This window comes from Rhyacophila brunnea, unplaced genomic scaffold (assembly GCF_057557595.1).
Source record: "Rhyacophila brunnea isolate RB1 unplaced genomic scaffold, BYU_Rbru_1.0 scaffold_15, whole genome shotgun sequence".
In the NCBI taxonomy this organism is placed as follows: domain Eukaryota; kingdom Metazoa; phylum Arthropoda; class Insecta; order Trichoptera; family Rhyacophilidae; genus Rhyacophila; species Rhyacophila brunnea.
This window is the reverse complement of record NW_028232806.1, coordinates 1,180,965-1,203,482: the sequence shown is the minus strand read 5'-3', so window position 1 is coordinate 1,203,482 and position 22,518 is coordinate 1,180,965. Positions and strand designations below refer to the sequence as shown.

General features: G+C 33.6%; 1 protein-coding gene across 21 annotated transcripts in view; it reads left to right on the top strand.

Moving 5' to 3' along the window:
* Positions 1-872: 872 nt before the first annotated feature.
* Positions 873-22,518, top strand: part of PIP5K59B (Phosphatidylinositol 4-phosphate 5-kinase 59B) — a 77,668-nt gene continuing 56,022 nt past the window's right edge. For 15 of the 21 annotated variants that reach the window (XR_015070023.1, XR_015070024.1, XR_015070025.1 and 12 more), the window contains exons 1-9: positions 873-1,210; positions 1,523-1,560; positions 3,313-3,418; positions 5,108-5,319; positions 11,116-11,280; positions 12,115-12,267; positions 13,207-13,359; positions 15,149-15,285; positions 18,681-18,731. Coding sequence is in view for 18 of the 21 variants with exons in the window: in XM_085942591.1 (XP_085798717.1) it covers positions 1,114-1,210; positions 1,523-1,560; positions 3,313-3,418; positions 5,108-5,319; positions 11,116-11,280; positions 12,115-12,267; positions 13,207-13,359; positions 15,149-15,285; positions 18,681-18,731 (1,112 nt within the window). In the remaining 3 variants the exon portion in view is untranslated. The remainder of the gene's footprint in view (positions 1,211-1,522; positions 1,561-3,312; positions 3,419-5,107; positions 5,320-11,115; positions 11,281-12,114; positions 12,268-13,206; positions 13,360-15,148; positions 15,286-18,680; positions 18,732-22,518) is intronic. The other 6 variants (XM_085942594.1, XM_085942592.1, XM_085942593.1 and 3 more) reach the window with 1 other exon arrangement.

Below are 22,518 nucleotides of genomic sequence, written 5' to 3'. Positions count from 1 at the left end.
AACCTACCCTAAGTTTGATACTATTTATCAATTTAGTGTTCGATAAGTATAGAATAGACCCACAGGAGGAGGCAAACTTTTTGTATGGAGGGCCAAATTCAAGAATTCAAAATGAGCGGTGGGCCGCAAGTAAAATACCATTTTTAGATATACACTATTTATTATCACGAAAAATAAACATTACAAAAAAAATAACGAGAAGAATGAAACTGTTGTACATTTTTTTTAAATTCAGGTGTTAATTTTGTAGTTGATATTCTCAAAACTGCTTGTAAGTGGGCATCGGAGATATTTGATCGTTAAGATTTTTTATTGAGGTTCATGATCGAAAATGTTTATTCACATGTATAGGTTGATCCAAAAATACCGAACATTTTTCTTGCATAATCTTTAAGTTGGTCGAATTTGTCTAATTTAAGGGCATTGTAAAATTTGGAGATTTCTTCACGACGATGCAAATCAGTGTCACACTGCAGATAAATAATCTCAAGTTGTAGCTCTGTCGGTACACTATCAATATCTATTGAAAATGGATCGCGTACTATTGCTAAATAAATTTTAATCTGTGTCAATATTTTTCGTAATCAGAAGTAGGTACAATTAATGATGGCGGGCCGCAAAAAAATACCCGGCGGGCCACATGCGGCCCGCGGGCCGCAGTTTGCCCCCCTCTAGTCTAAGGTCTTGTTGCCAACGTATTTGGAATAAATATGGAAAAGTTTATTCCCATGAACGGATATGACAGCAGTAGCAAAAAACATAAAAATATCAAATGTAATTGATGAATGAATGTAATTTTCATGATTCAATTATTTTGACATTAGGTATTTTGACATTAGGTATTTTGACAGAAAACTTTTTGCGATTGCAACACTTATATGGCAGCCATACGACTTCGAATAAGTGAATAATCGAACAGCTATGAATGTATGAATTTTCATCGATGTTTCAAGGGGCAGGTTCCTTGAGTGAAAGTCGTCGTCGAGTTTTGTCGATCTGAACCGATTCTACTTCCATGCCTTTCGACCGCAAGGCCGCCATAAGATAGTTTTCATCCAAATGGTGTATCGTGGCTCGGGAAAGTGAGAAAATCGGGCGAAAGCCTAAAACAAGATGGCCACAGAGGCCGATATAGAAATGGTAGAAACCTTCACCCCGAAAAATTTCGACGACCGATCGTCAACTCAAGAATCCAAATCGGAAGATGACGGTACGTACGCTGTGTTCTAATTTAAAGACTGAAACAATATTACTTGATTCTTCTTCCAAAGTGATTCGTAAATACAGTGTTTCTTAGGCGGATCTGTCGCCAAACTTCATATTTCTACGAATTATAAACAATGTACAGTGATAAAGCATATTGTCAGTGAAAAATTCACTAGCTATAGCCTTTGTACAGCTTCTTATTTTAATATTAAATACCAGCAAAAAAAGAACGGTATTTTTTTGACGTTTAGAATCGACCTATTTCATTGTACAAGAGTGAAAAAGTCTGTGTGATATTTTGTATTCTTTCTTTCAGATAAGGACAAAGATGCGTCTATCGGCGACAGAAACGATGTGAGTGCAATTATTAATTGATTACTTGTAATTGTTATTGTATAACTTAAGATTTGTGGGCGCAACTTTTGGTTTCGAGAAATGTCAAAATCTGACAGTACTACTTGATATGGGATATGTCGGGCCTTTTACTGTTGACATTTCAATGCTAAAGTACAATGAGTCATTGGAAAAAAATTGCGGAATTCGCGACCGCGGATTGCTTTTATCTTCTTTGGAATATATCATGAACTTCCTGATTATTTTATCATGTATTTCGGTTTAATTGTTTGTTTCATTTGTACAAATGTCATAGCAAGTTATGAAGGCGTATTTCATTCCATTTTTTAAATTCGATTTTTCTTATGTATGTTCATAGCTGTCACTTTAAAAGATTTTTTTTTTTGGGAAATTTGGTGATCAATCACAACCGTTGCTGGTCATGTACATTTTTCTTAAAAAAAATATATATTTTTTTTTCGTGAATCTGACAAATGTTCCAATTCCTTTACTTATATGAATTAAAAACCTTTGCTTTCACATAAGAGTTATAACCATATAAACATAAGTTATTGGTTCTCCATAATAAAAACAATGTAAAGCCCATTATTATTTCAACACAATATCTTATACTATCAAAAAACTGTTATACGATTCAAATACCAGTTAATATTCTTTTAGATATCAACTAATACTACATCATTGTTACTAGAATAATATTGATTGTATAAAAAAACTGGCTTCAACCTTTGGATATGTAAAATTACTATTCATGTGTTGTCATTGAACTGAATGTCGAAAAACTTACTGATATATTGTCACTCATACATTTTATTATGCATATCTGGACCGACCTCAAGATTTGATAATAGTCGCTATAGGGTTTTATTGTATTTCACATTAATTAGAAATTTTTATTAGCATCTGCTTCAGAACCACGGGTGCATATAAATTAATTCTATTTCTTTGGAGGGGTATATCACTGAGAGTGGATATATCATTTCAAATTCAAATTATCATTACACCCTTTATCCGATGGTCATATGAATTATTGAAAATTAATTAATTCAGCTGGAATTCGAACCCTGGCTTTCCCATGCTAAATTGCTAGTGTGAAATGTCAGCTTTGTTACTTACTTCACCCTATCATGCTTCAGCAATGGAGCATAAGGTCAGGACCCTTCCCTTGGTCCATCATCGTGAATATTAAATCACGTATATTGATTTTGTACCATCGCTGCATGGTGATTGAGAAGCCAACTATGAAATCAAGAGTTTCTGAAACAGAGTACCATTAAGATTTGGCAAAGACATTGATTCTCAAAGCTCAAATGTTGAGGCCTCAGTAAAATGTCAATCTCATAATCTATATACTTACTTACCCAGCATTTAGTCGTTAGTATTCTGTGCGGGCCATCTTCACTAATGCTTTAATGTCTTGATGACTCTTGTCAATCGTCGTGAGCAATTATCAATCTTAAATAGCAATTATGATTCAGGTACCAATTCGATTGTCTCAATCCTCGTTTTGATTGGTTCATAACAATCGTTATATTGCTAGTGTTATAAATAAGTAAACCAAAAAAATATCTTGGTGGCGAAAGCTAATGTCTTTGAGCAATCACACCACAATCACCGAGTAGGGTAAAATAACAGTAAATAATAAACAAATCTATTCGCCCACGACTTGAAAAGATTTGAAATGACATTTTTGCTTATACAATTTCTGCATAACAATGTATTGTTTTCAATAATATATTATGTATTTTCCAGGTCCACAAGTCGGACAGAAAGATTGGCCATCGGCGGGTGGGGGTGGGGGGAGAGATTACCTACAAGAAGGTGCCCACCACGCAAATCATGGGATCCATTCAATTGGGTAACGTCACCCTTCAATATTAATGCATCCCATACTATTGGAATCACACCAATATAGTGACCTGTTATATTCCGACAGTATAATTTTTATGAAGCATTATTAATATTAATACTATATCAAAATATCTCAACTGGCTTGGGCCGAGATGCTAGAATATTGAGTTACATTAAATTAAAGTAACGTCACAATGCCATGCATATATCTAAATAAAATGACGGCTGCAATGACAATCCTGACTGGACCTTCCTTGCGTTTTATTTCATTAGTTTTCTAATCGTTCCAGCTAAGTGTGTATCTAACGTTGGTGTACCTATCGTCCATGTACAATATATGCCTTTTCTTGAGCAGAGATTGACACAGTTTCATAATAGCATTTGATGCTGTTGTATTCACGTTGTCAAAGTGTTGACACGCACATGAAAAAGTCACGTCTTCACAAACGCTGATGCCAGCTAAAGTGAAATGAGTGACTGACAAAATAACCGGCATTTTGCATAAAATTCGTTGACGACCAAGTGTTAAATAATCACAAAAGTCTCCCTTTCCTTATCAGAGGTAATATAATATTTTCCAAATAAAATTTGATGTATTTCCTTGTACAGGAACTTATAGAATCTTATTGGCTTATTGAACAGGAAATAAAATGAGAAATGCAATTTCATTACATGTGTTTTGATATCTCTTAATTGAGTTTCATACTACTTTATGTTGTCTAATTTATTAATATTTACCTTATTATATTTCTGATCAAACTAATGAAAAAAATGCCACACGTAGCTAGGGTCCTAGCCCAATGCGGGCCAGGGCAATATATGTATTGCTTCTTACTGTAACTATTGTGAAACTGATCGGAGTGGAAAATTCTCCTTACAAAGTTACGAGAAAATACATGATTGCGGCTTTCATTTCTTCGATACAATGAATCAAATTTTCATATTTCGTTTGACATCGTTTTAAAAGACCCGTTTCAATACTTTTTCAATTAAATTGATTTCACAAAAATTTTTCAACCTAGCAGTAGCGAAACGTGGAGGTAGGCTGTAAGATCCGACACAAATAGTGTTTGTTGGTTTTTAAAATTCAATTAAACCCTGCCTAATCCAAACCATAGTAGATAATAATCAAAAAATATTAAACCATACATAATTTTAAATATTATATAGGTACAAGAATATTTTTTATCGATTATGGTTTGGGAAGGCTGGGCTTAATGAATTTTAAAAACTAACTGACAACACCTGTAATAAGGATTCTTAAGTCAACGAAAACAAATAAGTGTGACTGAAGAAGTGTGCACTATTTTTGTCCGATCGCCCATAGCATACCTAAACTATTATAGTTTGTTTTAAGTAGGGCTTAATTGAATTTTAAAAAACAAACCAGCGTCATCTACGAATTGTATTGTGTTCAATGAAAACAAATATGTATCACTGACAAAGTTTAGTGTGCACTATTTTTGTTGAATTTTAACAGCCTACCTCCACCCCTCGCCACTACTACCTAGTTAGTTTTCACCGAGATATATCTATCTTTCAAAATGATCATATTTCGTTTTATTTGTTAGAATTTTGCTAAACGTAAAGGAGTGTCGAAACTCTGCATTGTTGCGCTTTTCAACATAGCACTGATTCTTGGTACGTATTCTCTTAGAAATGGAGAATGAACTGGTGTATGTTTTTTTGTTGTCAGGAATCCAACACGCGGTGGGCGGTCTTGCATCGAAGCCCGAGCGCGATCTGCTCATGCAGGATTTCATGACAGTGGAGACGACCAACTTCCCCCACGAGGGCTCTAACCACACGCCCGCGCATCACTACTCCGAGTTCAAGTTCAAGACCTATGCCCCCATCGCCTTCCGCTACTTCAGGGACCTCTTCGGCATACAGCCCGATGACTTCTTGGTGAGAATTTTGAAACAGTGGATCGATATTTAAAGATGATCTTGATTATCGAAGATAACTGAAATGTCTGTACTAAAATCAATTTGTTAAATCGCTAACCTTTTGGTGATATTTAAAATTCTTGAAGGGTATGGTCCAATTTCGTGTCACAAACTTGTGAAGCAATCGCCTATAAATTACACTTATTCATGCGTTATTTAATGCCATGAATTCGTTTAAAAAAAATAAAGTAAATTTGGTAAACACCAGCAGCTTTATTCAGTGTATCCACTGTGAGTTCAATCTACCACACTCAGATTAGTGAGTAGTTATTACCTTGGTTGCTCAACGCAACTTGAATCCGTGGCGCGATAATCTGTCGCACCGATCGCGCAACAGGGTAAATTAGTTGCGCAACTCCTCTTGTGCATGCTCATTTTAACAATTCGTTTACATATTTTTGTAATGTACATCCGGACCAGATAAAACGAAATGTGATTGAGTAATTTCTATTGCAAATATGTATGTAACTATTTGCTTCATATTATAAAATAACAATAGATTTGCAGCCGACAGATGGTTTACTACTCTGATAATATTATCACCACATATTCCTCACCCTAGAATGTCACTCGGAAGAAATATTTGTATTATTAAAATTATATTTACTATTGAATAGAAATCAAAGAACATGCTTTAACCTTTTGACATTACAAAATCATTGTTGATTTTAAAATTAATGAAAAATCACCCTAACTATGCAATTCTAAACGAAACAAATTGTATGGAATCATAAGTAACCTTTAAACACATTCACAATGTAACTAATACGATTTCTATATACTATTTGAGGGTAAGACGTATACATACGTCAGTAATGGTTATGCGGGCAACAGATGCCGCGGAAAATACTCGCGACAAACATCTCGTCCTATGGAACTATTCGCAGATTCAACCATGGGCTGAATAGAGATATCATTTATTTTCTGTCCGACGACAATATCTCGTCGATAACCGGAAGTCGCTGTAGTCGCATATAGAAGACTTCTCAGTGACGTACCTGTCATGGCGGCAACGCGTATTTAAATAACGTATTGGCTCCCTTTTTAGATGCGACTCCTTTTCTTCTTCGCAATACACCAAATGTTTACTAATAATAATTTGAATATCACTCCAGATCGTTTTAGATATATTTTTATTATAAAAAACATCAAATTATGTAAATTTATAGATCCGTACACTATCAAAGCGTAAAATGAAATGATAAATTTAGGGGTGTTCCTCATTTGAAAATGGAAGTGCGATTAACTAAACAGGAGGGGCTTGTTAGTTCAAAGTTTTAACATGTAGACAAGAAGTTGTTGTTTGACATTACACTCAACGACAGATTTGAATAAAGCTGCAGAATGCCACAAATTTACCACAATGGTACCATTTTTATTCAGTCACTAATAATATAAGTCATCAGGATTACTACATTTATGAATATTTTTTTAATAATCAGAAAAGTCTGACTTGTGTGTTTTTTCACCCTTCTATTCATAGGTAGACAATTTAGGTGATTAGATGATGGATATTTGTTTGTACCATAACATTTTCCAAACAATATTTGACTTATGTGTTTATACACAAATCTTATTGGCATATTGAACCGGTAATAAAACGAAAAATGTAATTTCATGATTTACGTGCCAGACAGACAATTTCTGGCCATAAATATGTATACATTACAAACAAATGCTATATGAAAGAAATAAAAATATAATTAATATTAAATTCTACAGGTTTACGGTCTACAGAAACCTGTAGAATTTAATATTAATTATATTTTCATTTCTTTTAAAATGGAATTCTACCAAGTAAATGCTAACTCAATTAATAAATGCTATATGCTTTACGTAATCTTCTTTTTTCTCGGCGCGACATCCCAGTGTAGGATTTTGTCTCCTCTACAATTGCCCTCTACTGATTCCTATTCTTTGACAGTCCTCCACACTGCACCTCATTCTTGGCCTTCATTCGTCAAGAGTTTGCGTCTTCATCGTAGTATTTTCAATCCCAATACTCGCTTCCAGCTATGGATGCATCTGTTTCTCGCAATTAGACAGATTTTCAGCTCTTCTGCTGTCTTGCATGCGTCATATTAAATCGCGTGTAAAACTCTGCATTCTATTTGATTTCTTTCAATTTGAAATTTCAATGTCAACTGGTTTTTATGGTAAACTTAGCATTTCAACTTCAGAAAGAGACTTTCTCCATAAAATTCCAGGCCAAAGTTTGCAGTAGGTAATCAACCGATCGTAGTATCTAAAATATTATTACTATCGTGCCTAGCAACATTACTCATTTAAGGGTTATCATCGCTAATTTTGTATGTCCCCGATTACACTTACTGTTGTTGCTGTATAAACCAATTATCACTCTGTCGTAAGTTTACGTATTCAAAGTATTATGAATTGGGTACTGCAAAAAATAGACGCTACATAATATGTTTTGGCACGCCTCTTAGCAGGCAGTCACTTCTATTTATAACAATTGTATACAGATCATCGCACAGGTGTGTCAGATGGTAAATCTTTCACATAAATAATACATGCATACCATTTTTTTGCTTTGCCAAACACTATTCTAATTTATATTAATTTGTTTACAAAAAATACAGTGCATATTGTTGTCTTTACACTGCGTTTAACATTAGGATTTAAGCTATTGATCTACAATACTAATACTTCATCTATGGGAAAGAAGAAGATGGAGAATAATAGCATACCTTTCATTCTACTTGTGCTATAGTACCCACAGCATAGCTTGTCACTTCGCTAATATGAATATCATTGTCGCTTTTCCTCTATGGATTGTTTGATGTAACATTTTATGTACTTAAAAATATATACTATATTATTTGAAAGCTTCTATAGTATTTTATTATTTATAGATGCTCTCATCGTGAACGAATATTCATTTCAGCAAGTGACGTGCTATAAAAATTTGACTAGTCTTGAGCCTGAGTTCCGTATCGTTTTACATCAACCGTTTTATGCAATATGTAATTGTAATTTTGTGTAGTCACACAGGAGTACGACTACCCAGGTTAGGTCCTGGACATGCGGAGGATACATGTCCGTATTAAAATATTCCGCTTTTCAATTCTTTGTCCCAAGCATACAGCAACCATCGCAAATTTCATTTAGCCAGCAAATTCTTCTGCATTGCTTGACATTATTCTCTTTGCCAATTCATTGTCATTCATACATAGAACGTGACCTAGACAACGCAGTTTACCAATCTTAATTGATTGAACTGCACCACATTCTTTGTAAAGACGGTAGAGTTACTCTCCTCGAACTGCTATTGTCCCTACGTATTTTCTGTCATCGTTATATTGAAATAGAAACCACAGTATGTATAATCAAATTATCAAGTGATTGGTACGGGGACAAAGCTCATGATCCGGTGTAATGGTTTGGAGGTTGATATAGGGCGGTTCCGAAGTATTAAACAAACTTTGTGGAGAATGTGGCTCATTTGAGAAGCTTCGTGGTACAAGGTGTGATAGAAAAATGCGACCGATTAGGTACCAATTGTGTTAACTGATTCAAAAGTGTCAGAAAGTGACCTCGGGAGCTCATATTTATACCATCTCAAGATGCTTGGATAGCAGGGGTCTGTAAGAACGATATATCGTAAACCATAGTGCGTCATCCATGTACCTCAGTGATAAATGTGAATGAAAGGGATGGATGCCGTTATACCGACATAGAAACGCCGCACTAAGATTTGCTATACACATTTAAAATATTCTGAAAGGGTTCTGTGGAATTTTAATTGTTTATATTGAGTGACTTGCAATGTGGAACTAAAATGAATTTTAATTCTAATGGATTTAAGTACCTACCTTCGGTCGATAGTATTAACCCTTTCTAAGCGTTACGAATCCCGACTTAGTACAACAGTGCGCGTTGTGATTTCAAGCATCAATAAATCGTAATAAATGTCAGTCAAACATACACAAATAGAGTAGTAAAAAATCGGAGTCAAGTTCAAAAATGATTATGACAGAACCTAATATTTTATGTGACTCTAAAAATAAACATTCGTCGCCTAAATCTGATAAGAAATCACGAACAAGACTTCTTCATTGAAAAAATGCCAGCTTACTCGAGCGGCGCCATGACACTTACGAAATGGTGCTGGACTAATGCGTCGATGACAGATTAACAAGTGTAAGAACAGTTCAGTATTCTTATAGTCTACCGGCTACCATTTCGACAAATATGTCATACACATAATGAATAATAATATGGTTTATGACTTTTATGAGCATTTTTGTTGAGTGTGTTGAAAAAATATCAGTCATAAATAACTCATTTTTATAGCATCCAGGACATCTCAAACTGTGTAACTTTTGTTTGAACTCGCATACACATTGCAGCACTGCAGGCCGAGTATAAATAAATCATCCTTGAGAACTACTGGCTATTTGAGAGTGATGTACTTACCACCAGTGCCTGGTTTGTACCTACCATTGACCCCGAACTGAATGGAATCGAATGACACATAGTTTATATAACAAAATGGTTTATTTTTCGAATACCTATTACAATTCGTAAAATATTAAATTTCAAACACTTTTTGCACTTCTAAATGCTTTATAGTCACCACAATTTTATTTTCAAGTTCATTTGTTTTTTTTTATTATATTACTTCAATAACCTGGTACTAGAATAGGTAATCTCTTATTTTATTATAATGACGTGATAGTAAGTAACTCGAGTTATTTTCGACTATAAATATAAGAAGAATTCTACATAAAAAAAATAGTAGTCATGAATCAAACCCTTTTGAATAGTATTACGAAAAAAATAATTCTCAAGTGTCTGTCTCACACCAGCAGACGATGATTTGCCGCGCAGTGTATAAAAATTCAGTAGCGCGGGACCTGGTGTTTGCGTAATACGACAATTTCCGCATTTATGCGGGAACGGGCGTCTGAGTGTTCGTGTCTTTTCTTTATAAATGGCTGATAACTAGGGTAAATAAATAATTTTTGTCTGTTTCACCTAATACTATAACCAGAAAATAGTATTTAAAAATGTTAATCAATGATAAACAAAGAGACATATTAAATCGCGGACTTCTAGGTATATTTAAATGACACCTGGTTCAAATTATTTTCCGAAACTATAAACTCGCGGATAATATACTGGCAGATAGGCGAATGAATGCAATCTCCAAAAGCATTCCTTTTGTAAAAATATTTTGTAAATTCACTTTGATCAATGTAACTTTCGAATATTCTATTTAACAGTTTACGCACCAAATAGTTTTTCAATCACTAAAAAACAATATAACTTATTATATCGCAAACTCGTATCGTTACAAACACGTCAGTCAAATGTCTTCGGCGCACATGCACTAAGAAGCGATAAGACACTATATACGCGGCAAATTTGAATTGGCCCGATGACTGATATATTTTTATTCAAGACACGCTCCCGAAAAATATTTATTTAAATTAGATAGAACAAAAGTTTAGGCTATCCATTGACAGATGTCAAGAGAAGGATGATTTTTGAATAAATTAAATCAATATTCGAATTATTCGCGCCTGGCGGAAAGCAGTACTAGGCAAACGAAAATCGAAATGACTTTAGTCAGCTGACGCGCGGATGACTCGCGCGTATAGGCTGACTAAAGTCAGTTGCCGCGTTAGAAAGGTTAATATTAAAATGAATTTATCGTAAACTAATAAATACTTTCAACTGTCGATGTCACATTGAGCTATCCGTTTAAAATAGTTGTTGTTTTCTTTTGCAGATGTCGTTCTGCAGTTCCCCATTACGAGAGTTGAGCAATCCTGGAGCCAGCGGGAGTATCTTCTACCTGACAGAGGACGATGAATTTATTATTAAGACTGTGCAACACAAAGAGGGGGAGTTCTTGCAGAAGCTGCTTCCAGGATATTATATGAATCTCAATCAGGTGATTAACACAATTTATCCGATTATTTAAAGTTTAACCCCATCCTAGAGATAGATTATAAGTTTTACCACGCTGAATGGCATTGTGCAGACAGAAAGAAATGCTGCGTTTCACTGTTTACTGTTACATCTCACCACATTTTTAACTTGTAGGGGAAAAATGATTGGTATCAGTTGTCACAAATGTGTGTAGTTTTGATCTCATTTCAGTAGGCCTTAATTGGCTTAAGTTTTTGCTATCTGCAATGTATACTAGAGGTGGTCAACTTATTTGTTGCGATCGACTTATTAAATATAAAAAAATATTCGTGTGCTACTTACTATCTTCTGGGATTTTGCAAAAAAACTTCATTAAACAAATAAGTAACACAATTTATACGTTATGTAAAAAAAAAATATTACATTCATTTGGAATAGATGGATAAGGTATTAACGAAAACTTGCTTTCCTGTTTGATAAAGCTCACGGTATGAGCAAAACATGTGTTTTATGCTCACCATATATCGTAATATAATAAGAAAATCGGAATGACAACTGAGTGATGTTAATTTTTGTGGAGTTTACCAATTTAACTATGCTTCATGTGCTTGCTAAATAATTTCAAATATCATAACAGAAATAACGTATGAGTGGAGTATATGGTTCTCCACATAGTGGAGTTTATATTAACAGATTTTTTAAATGAGGAAAGTTTGTTGGCTATTCGCCTAACCCATTAAATATTTGAACCGAATTAAACACATTAAAAACAACATATCAGTATTTAAAAATGAAAGCTAATATTGCTCAAAGAGATATGTTGAATTGTAAATATGAAATGTTTGTAATTTTGCAGAATCCCCGCACTCTCCTGCCAAAGTTCTTCGGGTTGTACTGTTACCAGTGCAACAGTAAGAACGTCCGACTGGTCGCCATGAACAATCTCCTGCCATCCGTTGTCAAACTCCACCAAAAGTATGATCTCAAAGGCTCCACTTACAAAAGAAAGGTAACCCAACTTTTCATCGCTGCATTTTTACGATTCGGTCTCCCTCCCTTATTGTAGAGTTCCTATTCACCAATTCAAACCATTGAAAAATGAAAGATCAACCTTGATATTCCAACTGATGCTAAGCGATTTGTTAAAGATAACTAACTAATTCATCCAAGTTAAAATTATGGGGCCAAATTGTTAACCTTCTCTTAATTTGACGAACTTAACCATCCCTCCCAATATCACTTCTTTATCTGCTGTTTTAATGATGAGACAATGATGGAATATGCCAAAGAGAAATAAGACGATGGACAGCAATGGTCATGAGTGCAAAGTCAAGGTTGGAAAATATATGAAAAGACAGGCATTTCAACGTTGACTACAATCCTGGTTTGGGTCAAAATCCCAAAGCCTTCGGGATTTCATCCGGTACCTCTAAAATCCATCTCGGTCAATGCTTCTCTTTTCCACACCCTTTTATGCGGTGGAGACGTAGATCATAAAGCTCTTTTTTTTCTTTTCTGGTGGTCCTTGGTTGCCTCGAGCAGTCTCCTTCATTCTGCTCGGTCTTTCGCTCTCCTATTCCAGTTAATACCTCTTAGCGATCTTTCTGTATGCCATCAAGTCACCAAAATTTTCTGCGACTTTCTTCTGGTCCATTAAAGATGAAACCCTTTGCCATTATTTAATCATCCGTATAATAATAATAATAATAATAATCGCCAGCCAATTGGAGGAGTTATGTTTTGATAAATATGATAACACCAGCCTCATAATTGTAGCAATGATACCTGATGTCATTCTCTCAAATGGAATCAAAGATCTTTTGCAAGATTCCTTACCTATAATTTCTGGGAATTGCTGATAGTTAATGCTTATGTTAACTCAGTTGAATCATGCGACATACTTCAATTCTGACGCAATTGTGTCAATACCGATATTTATTATTTCCAGGCTTCAAAATCAGAGCGCAACAAGAAATCACCGACATACAAAGATCTGGACTTCATGGAACATCATCCGCAGGGACTGTTTTTGGAGGCCGACACCCACGGTGCCCTCGTCAAGACGATACAGCGGGACTGTAGAGTTTTGGAGAGCTTTAAGGTAAGAATTATTGCAACATCTATTACTTTGTTAATTTGATTTGATCAATATCATATTATTAATCCACTCCAAAAAATAACGGTGAGGATAAGGTGAGGAACACTGGTCGCCGTTTGGTAGTCTTTTCTTGCTTACATTTTAGACATTTTAGACATATTAAAATATATTTTTTTTGTTAAGTAAAGAGTTACATGTAAATTGTACCGAAAAAATTTCACCGTGGCACGGTTAGCCGTGAGCCTTCTTATTGGAAATCGGTCTCCAATTTTATTAGCTTCAATATGAACATTAATTCAATTTTCATTGCTGATTTTGGGAAAATTCATGAATTAAAACTTAACCTAACCTAATAAATAATCCAGTATACCAGCTGTTTTCAAAATTTGGTTGCTGCTGGCTTTCTGTAAAGTGTAAACCGACAAGAACCGTGTTTTATTTAGACATGAATTTTATGTCAGTACTATACGACCCAAAGAGGTTGGACAGTCTTTAATATACGGCCATATATTTCCGATACAACTTTTCACTGTGAAGTGTAATACGGCGAACTGCATACGTACAAGTTTCCGGACACGAAAGTAAAGATGGTAAAGTTTCAGGGGCTACTTCCCGACTGCCACGCAGAGTCGAACAGCGGCTTTTTCTTCACTATGACGTAATTCGTGGAATTATTTGCTTAATCATGCATCTCGGTCTAACATTCATCTACCATTTCATTTAAAAGTTGCAAATTATTATGGGTTGAATATATCGTCGGTGTTTTGTAAAAAGGGCGAATCAACCATTTTGGCGAAATCGAGAATTTAATGAAAATACAATATGTACCCCACTAGCTTAGTTGTGTAAAAACGGCGAATTTTTATCTCCACAGGAAAGTACTTAAAAACGATAATCGACTAAAATTAAATTAATTAAAATTACGAAATAAAAAGCAAATGTGACATATTAGGCCTTTTAAAATATTATATAATAATACCTATTATAATGACAGTATTCTTTCCAAGCTTAATTATAAACTTGTTAGATATTTATAATCATCTACAGGTAAAAAACAAATACATGTCAAAAGTTAAAAATCCTCCTCCTGTAAAGTAGCATTTTGGTTAATTCGCCCTTTTTACAAAACACCGACGATATATTCCTTCAAATTCTGTTGGTTACAGGATTTTTGATGTTAATTATTGGTATTAGTACATTATAAAAAAACATCATAACCTGCCAATGATGGTTGTCATTAATAGCAGTTTATTTCACTATTTTTCAATGGACCAATCTAAAGACAATAAAATTTTCTATGGCTTCAATCATACTAAATACATTATATATACACACACCCAAGATGGCCGTGTGGGTTAAGCGTTGGCCTATAGCGTCGTGCGTACCAGGCTTGAATCCTGGGTCTGGCAAATTCATATATTGTTTTTTCAATTTGTGTATGAGTCAGAGTATGGACCTAATAGGTTGAGCAAGTGGCTGACATACATATCTTGTAAAAACAAAAAATCTGCTAATACAAACCTCCACTCTGTGGAGGCCCATATGATTTTATTAAGATCGGACATGATCGAAAAAATAAATTGCTATGATTAAAAAATTCAAATGACTTCATCTAGTTATATTCAAAGTTTTTGAATAAATACCACGGTGACATTAAAATTTTATCTGAGATTTTTATAAGCACCTATCTAGAATTATGAAATTGAACTGATCAGTGATTGTCTTCATGGGTAATTAGAGTAACAGATTAAATCTAAACAGGTTCTTAATTTATGTTGTTGACTGTTTCCAGATCATGGACTATTCTCTCCTGGTAGGTGTTCACAATTTGGACAAAGCCCAGAGAGAGAAGGCCGAGGAGTTGGCGGCGGAAGGAAGAGCAGAGGAGGAAGGGGCGGCGGGCGAACGATCGATGCTCACCAGAACTAGGTATATAGCCATACCGTGATCAGACTATACAAACACAGTAGAATTAATAAATCTTATTCAATTTTGTAGAATTGCACTATCTTAGGGTTTATAGTCTTCTGGTGCTATTTGGTACAGGTTTTTCTGGACTATTTCTAAATGTTTGATCAATAGATGACCTTTCTGAAAGATTAAAACTTACATAATTTGGGACTCCTCGGAAATATAACTACAGTAAAACCCTGTTAATACGAACACTGTTCATTCGAAATTCGCCGTAAATCAAAATGTGTGCGAAAAAGTCTAAAGCGAAACAAAAAAAAAACTTTTTTTAAATCGTGATGGCTGCCTGTTCAAAAATCCCCGTTCAAATATTTTTCTAATAGGTATGATTCTGAGGAATTCCAAATGGATGTATTTACCAATTTATTCCAACTGGTCAGTACTATGTCTAGGTTACAATATGTAAATTGTATGTATTACATTTATCTGTAGCACAGTTCACCATGAGCTGTCTTACCAGAAAGAGACAGCCGTATAGCATTGAGATCAAAAAGCATTGCAGACAGTTATGTTCAAATTTTTATTAATAATAACATAAATTTTATATTTGATCGATACTTATGAGCACCTGCTGAAATTTTCTATAAATTATACGATATGATTGTATTTCTAATTTAATTATCTACCTATTTTCTTTTCTGTCCCTTTAATTATCTGCCTATTTTCTGTTCTTTTCCCTTATATTCCGGTGGTTTTTATTACATATTTTTAAGATATGAATCTGATCTCAATACTATACGGCCATTTATCTCCGTGTGACAGTGAACTGTTATAAGGTCAACTGCATACGTACAAATTTCCAGACGCACTGTGCCTATATGTATACACCGAGCAACATATTTTCCAAACTAAGATAGGTAAGGTTTAAGTTTTGTCTTATATACGCATCGAAAGATTTCTGCAGGTCGAATTTGGAACTGAAATCACCGTTATCGTAAAACTACAAACAAGACTTAATACCATGTATAATTAGATTACCCAGAAATGCTGAAGATTTTTAGAGCCGTTTCACACGAGACACCAGTGTCCAGACACAGGTGTCTCAAGAGGCTGCATTTATACATAAATGTATGTGGTGAATACCACCAAGTGATAATTTATATTGTGTCACAGACGTTCTCAATCTGGCAGGTATTTATTTGTAGATTTTGTATTCTCGGCTAGTTGGTCTGAGAGTTCCTTTCAGTTATGTATCTAATATCAAGTATATAATATTATTAATTTGTTGTTTTTTATATACATATTAAATAAATAAATTTCTAATGTCATGAATGATTGTCGAATTGTTTAGTTACGATGCTGCTTTACATGTCTATAATATGCATTAGATATCCGATCCAAAATATTATTAGGATTAATGATCCGAAATCATCTGCGGTGACTAAGGCGTAATCAATTTAAAGTTATTAATTTATTAATATTATTGGAATGTTTTCTTTTTCGAGTACAAGTATAGAGTTTTTAAGTAATGTTTTTGTTATTTTACTATTACAATTTAAATCCGAAGCGTGAAAAGAATTGCTGAAGATTAACGACCGGCGTCTTTGCGTCACTGCTGAAAGTGGGAGGGGCTCAGAGTAATGACATATAGAGAGCTCCTATTTTTCGGCAAATTTAAGCCATGTTTCTTGCGTATAATGCACAGTAGAACCTAGATTTTGTTATTATCAACTTAACTATGAAACATTATACCATCGTTTTGCTTCTCGGTACGGCTACCAAATTTAAACACAACATAGTTAACCATATTATGTTCTACTAAAATAACTAAAAATAATTACCACTAACTTAATATTTAAAACTAAAACAATAAATGTGAGCAACACGAGCTCGCAGTTTTTAAATTAATGTAATTAGTCAAATCCATATTTACCGGCTACGTTTAAAAAAAATATTTAATTCGGGCGTAGAAATTCTATCTTACTCTAACTAACGCATAGTGCGAAGATATAAGCGTGCCAAATGTTTACTCACTCGCATTTATGGTTCGTGATTTAATACCTTGTGATAGATACCCATTAGAATTGTTGATCTAATTTTGAAGTAAACGAAAAAACAAAGTAACTGTATTAATGGTTACATTATATTATGATACAGTAAATGTAAAAAACAAACGATTCTCTATTGTATATTTCGATGGACAAATTTTTGGTGTCTTGTTTATGATGGTTAGTAAAATAACCTTTGAATATTGGATAAATAAATAAATATTTATGAAAAAACCTTTATATTTATCTCTGTTGAAAGAAACATTTTTTTTTTAATCTGTAAGTGAAAAATAGTGTCTTGAATGAAACACAGCGTTTTTGTGTGTTTTGCTCGTGTTTATTTTTAAACATTTTACGATATAAGAGTGACTTTCGTAAGAATAGATTATTTTTTATAAATAGATATTATGTATCAGTTTAGATACAAGTTTTTAATGTTATCCAGTCATCGTAAAATTATTAGGTATAGTGTTTATGCAATCCGGTAGACTCTCGATTTACTAAACGATTTACTAAAAGAATAAATACCCAACTTTTCTATTATTAATTTAAATAAAACGCAAGTTTTATTCTATTGATTCTACTTTTGTTAAATATAACTAGACCGATTTCATCCACCGCAGAGGGACATTTTCAATTGTAATATATAAATATATTTTTTAATAAAAGTGGAATTAGTACATTTTATTTAAATTAATAATACAATTCATTTCCACCATGAATTATTGACAGTTAACACAATAAAAGAAAAAGAAAACTATATCTATAGTTACATATTGCAAATGGCTGAAAAAAAGATATTAATTTTGTAGTTCTGGAATTTGATGGTCTGTTATTTTTGCTAGTTGAACAACTGTAAAGAAATATTTTATCACGGCTTTTCTATAGAGCTAGAGTTTGGTTATGGAATAGCATGGTGACATTTGATCTTGTGTAATCTTATTCATAAAGGAGCTAACTCACAATTTGGAAGATTTGTGTATTGGTTGGCGTTTGATCCATTGTATACATGAGTAAATTCTTAAAATGTTAGTTAGCTCCTTTGTGAATCCAATCGTATGGTCATTCCAATTCCAACAATCGCGAAAATCTTAACCAATTATTATTCATTGCCACGTATACATGAGTAAATTCTTAAAATGTTAGTTAGCTCCTTTGTGAATCCAATCGTATGGTCATTCCAATTCCAACAATCGCGAAAATCTTAACCAATTATTATTCATTGCCACATTTGATTCTGTACCTAAAAACTGTACATATAAAATTATTTATTATCCATGGAGTGACCATAAATTTAATATAATATATTGCATTATTATTGTAGTGTTTGACACCGATATTTTGTTTTGCGTTGCACCCTTGCAGGTCGGAGCAAAAAACCAAAGAGGACTTCAGCAATCAAGTTCGCAGGACACAGTACGTTTGTCTGCTCGCTTTTTGTCTCACCCGCTCCCTCTGTCTCTGTCGCATTTTGTCTGTTTCATTAATTGCCTGTGTCTTTTACTAATAATAATCGTTGCATGCCGCCTTGGTGATTGATTTTAATATATATTTTATTGTTTTCAGTAAAGATGAATCCTTGTTAATGTCGATAACGGTCAAAAGATGTCTCTTATGACTGCTATGACTTATCGTTACTGTCGTAATAATGCATCGGTAAGACGTGTGAACCGGTGTATTATTGTGATTAAGGCCATCCGCTCATGCAGAAACTAAAATCTGACGAACTGGTTGGTGATGGAACTCATAAACTGGCCAGTGATTAATGCTTCGGACACGGCGCTGTCAAACCCATTGTCTTTCCTACTTCATTCTAAGCTTTTTCCGTAATATCTTTACGGGAATATTCTGGCAGCCTGTAATTATACACTAAGGAGTATTTCTCAACATCTGCCACATATTTTAAATTAAAAATCGGTTCGCCCATCTTTAACTTTTGACGTCTTGGCTTGTTATTTCTTGTTCAGTTCAGTGCTACCAATTTTGGTAAGAAAATATGATTTTTCATTGAATCTACTGATATTGGTACCACTGTTTTATGGGTGACTGGAAACTGAGAGACTGGGAGGCTGGCATGTCGTGTCTCTTCGGTTTCGGTCGCGAACTTTTTGAAATTGAGAGATTCCAGTTTTTCCGTCAGCGAGTTGTCATTGAAATACATTAGCTAGATACTGGAGTTTCAGTCTTGTCTTTTTTGAGTATTTAGTGAGCGGATGGCCTAATTAACCAAAACAGGGCCAGTTTGATTTTTGTTTGAAATTTACGCCTTTCAGCGTGCTTTGCGTAACAGCGAAAAGTACGAGACGAATGCGGTTAAGCAGCGGACAACGCAACCATTTTTGCCCTCTTCTGCATTGCCAGCCAATCATTTGTCCCCCTTTCAATAAGTTAAAATCAATTTCATAAATGTCATGTCTTTATATAAAAATAAATGCATCTGGGGATCCGACCGTCAATTTTATTTGTTATCACTCCATCTTCTCGAAACGAAATCATGACAAATAGGTTTCTGCCGTTCATCATAGAGTTCCATAAGTCATAAGGGTACAAGGTACGTGATTGGGATGGTGCAATAGTCAAAATCTATCCAAATTACGATAATGTTGTCTTTATAAAATAATATTAAGTGAATGTAAATCAAAAAAAGAATTATGTCCATACATTCATAGTTCAGACCGATAATAAGATAACTAATCCTCAAAACCAAAAACTGAACACTAATTAAAATGAATAGGGCGAATGAACTACGCCACTGTTGGGTGAAAGAAAAATATGAATTAAAACAATGCACTCATTCTGTCATGACTTGTGAGTTCAGCAAGTGTTCAGCTTTAGATTTTCAAAATCAGTTATTTTATTGTCGTTCTCTAAGTAGCGGTTTATACGCTGAAACCGCTGTCAACGTAAATAACTCAAATATTGTAAAATAACATTTTTAATACTGCTATTATTTCGTATTTTCATAGATAATCGGTACTTACAACAATTTTGGTTTGTCCCAAACAAGTACTAAATGACTTATTTCCGAGTACAATATGTAATTATGACGCCTGTCACCTTTGTTTCAAATTCATCGTTTAATTCGTTATGTGTCCGAACCATCTTATCTGCAGAAGTATTACTATGAATAGGGCCCTTAACTTTTTATCAATATGTACTATTGTTTAATTCTTTGTTTTGTCAACGTGTTTTATTGTATTATTTTTTTGTGTGCGTAACTTTTTCTCGTAACTATAAATGTCCTTTTCACCGCCTTATTATTACTACAATTTTATTATTGTGCATACATTTCTGCATTATTTTCATAAACTCTACTATACTATTTAATTCTCTTTTCATAATATATATTATCTTACTTTAGAATAAGAATCTTTTTTGTGTATATATGACAATGTTTCCTTAATCGAAACAAATCTTAATTTTTATAACTAAATATGGACGTAGTGTTATTGTATATTTATTATACACAATTCTATAATTACCTAATGATGGAGTGATAATTTAATATTTATACATTACTGATATATGTAAATGGCCGCAAATAGACCCTGCATTGAGTTGTACGCATGTTTAGAGAGAGTGGGTAATTTTTATACAATGCAACCCACCCACCTTATCTAGAAGACAAAGCATATATATTAAATGAAAATTAGGTTAAATAAATACAACTAAAGTAGAGTAATAAATAATTTAGTTCCAAGTCATTTTGCATTACAGATTCATTTGTAGTAAACTACAAACCACAAGTATTTTAACACAGTTTTACATTCAATTCTATAAATTATTACAATACCTACTCTAAATGTTGTGACTGGAGTTACTGAATAAATTGATTATTCGTTGTTCGACATGTACCGAAACTAAAGCATTCACATTATAATACGAACCTAGCTTATAGCTGGTTGCGAAAGAAAAGACCACATCAATTATTATTGTACATAGGCAGTCAATTATACTGAACCATTATTATTTAGAATATTTAAATTAACAATTATTAAAAAATTGTGTGTCATACCTATATAATAATGAAACGTTAGAACGTTTTTAAGAATGCTGAGGATCTTAATTTGGGAGGACGAAAGAGCTTGGTAAAGTTCTAAAGTTCTTCCACATGGCCTAAATAATGGATTATCACTCAGAGAAGAAGAGGCGACATGACAGCGTGTCACGTTCAAAACCTCAAAACCTAAACCAAAAAAAATGGTTGTGAACAATGTTTTAATGCTGCCATTTTAAACGGCATGTTACAAACGTTTCAGAATCCCCGTTAATTGAATAAATGTTATGAGACTTCATCTAGTTAATGTTCAATGTCTTTGGTTTCATAATTAACTGTCAAGCCTTATCTCTGTAAAAAGCGTACAAATCAATTTACATCTAAATGTGATCTTTTACATTGTTTTTTGCATGCATTTTGTGCTTATGTTTTTTATTAAAATTTAATCAATATATATATTCTATGATTGTTATATACAGAATACTCTCCACGTTCTTTACTATTTTTTAATTTATTTATCCTTCAATATTGAATAAACAGCGATAATTACCTTTGACTATGTTTTTTTAATAATGTCAATATGTATGTAGTGTTTAAAACATTTGCATATGAGACTGTCTTTAATTTGCACCTGCTGTGGATTAGTAGAACGCCAATCTCTAAAGCGGTGAGTTGCTCTTATGAATATCGCAGCCAATACGAATTCATAGGTCATTTCTTTAATGTGTGTTTGGACCCAGAGTTGAATGAATGCCTGCCAACTATTTCCCATAAAAATTCCTGTTCACGGTGTTGTGCATATACTTTGCCTCAGAGCTAACGTTATTGAACCTTTACCGTCAATTAATTAAAATATTCGAGTTCACCGCCGTTAGAATGCTTCTAATTTATTATTTTACTGTATTTATATGTCTCTTTGTCAAAAATCTTTAATCCTCCTGCCTAAATTACGTTACATTTTTTGAAAGTAACCCAACCATCCGTTAAAACACAAATTCGTTTAAAATTATCGATTTCAGTATAATGTTCTCATGGAATATTTTAAAAAACTATTTTTTTTATTCAATGAATAATTCAAAAGATTTAAGAATGTAATTATACATAATTTGGCACTATACTTTCAAGATTTATTCTAATAAGTATGTTTATGAGGTTTCTAAATTATGTATGGCCAATAGAGAATATTTTATTCTCTACTATTAAAAT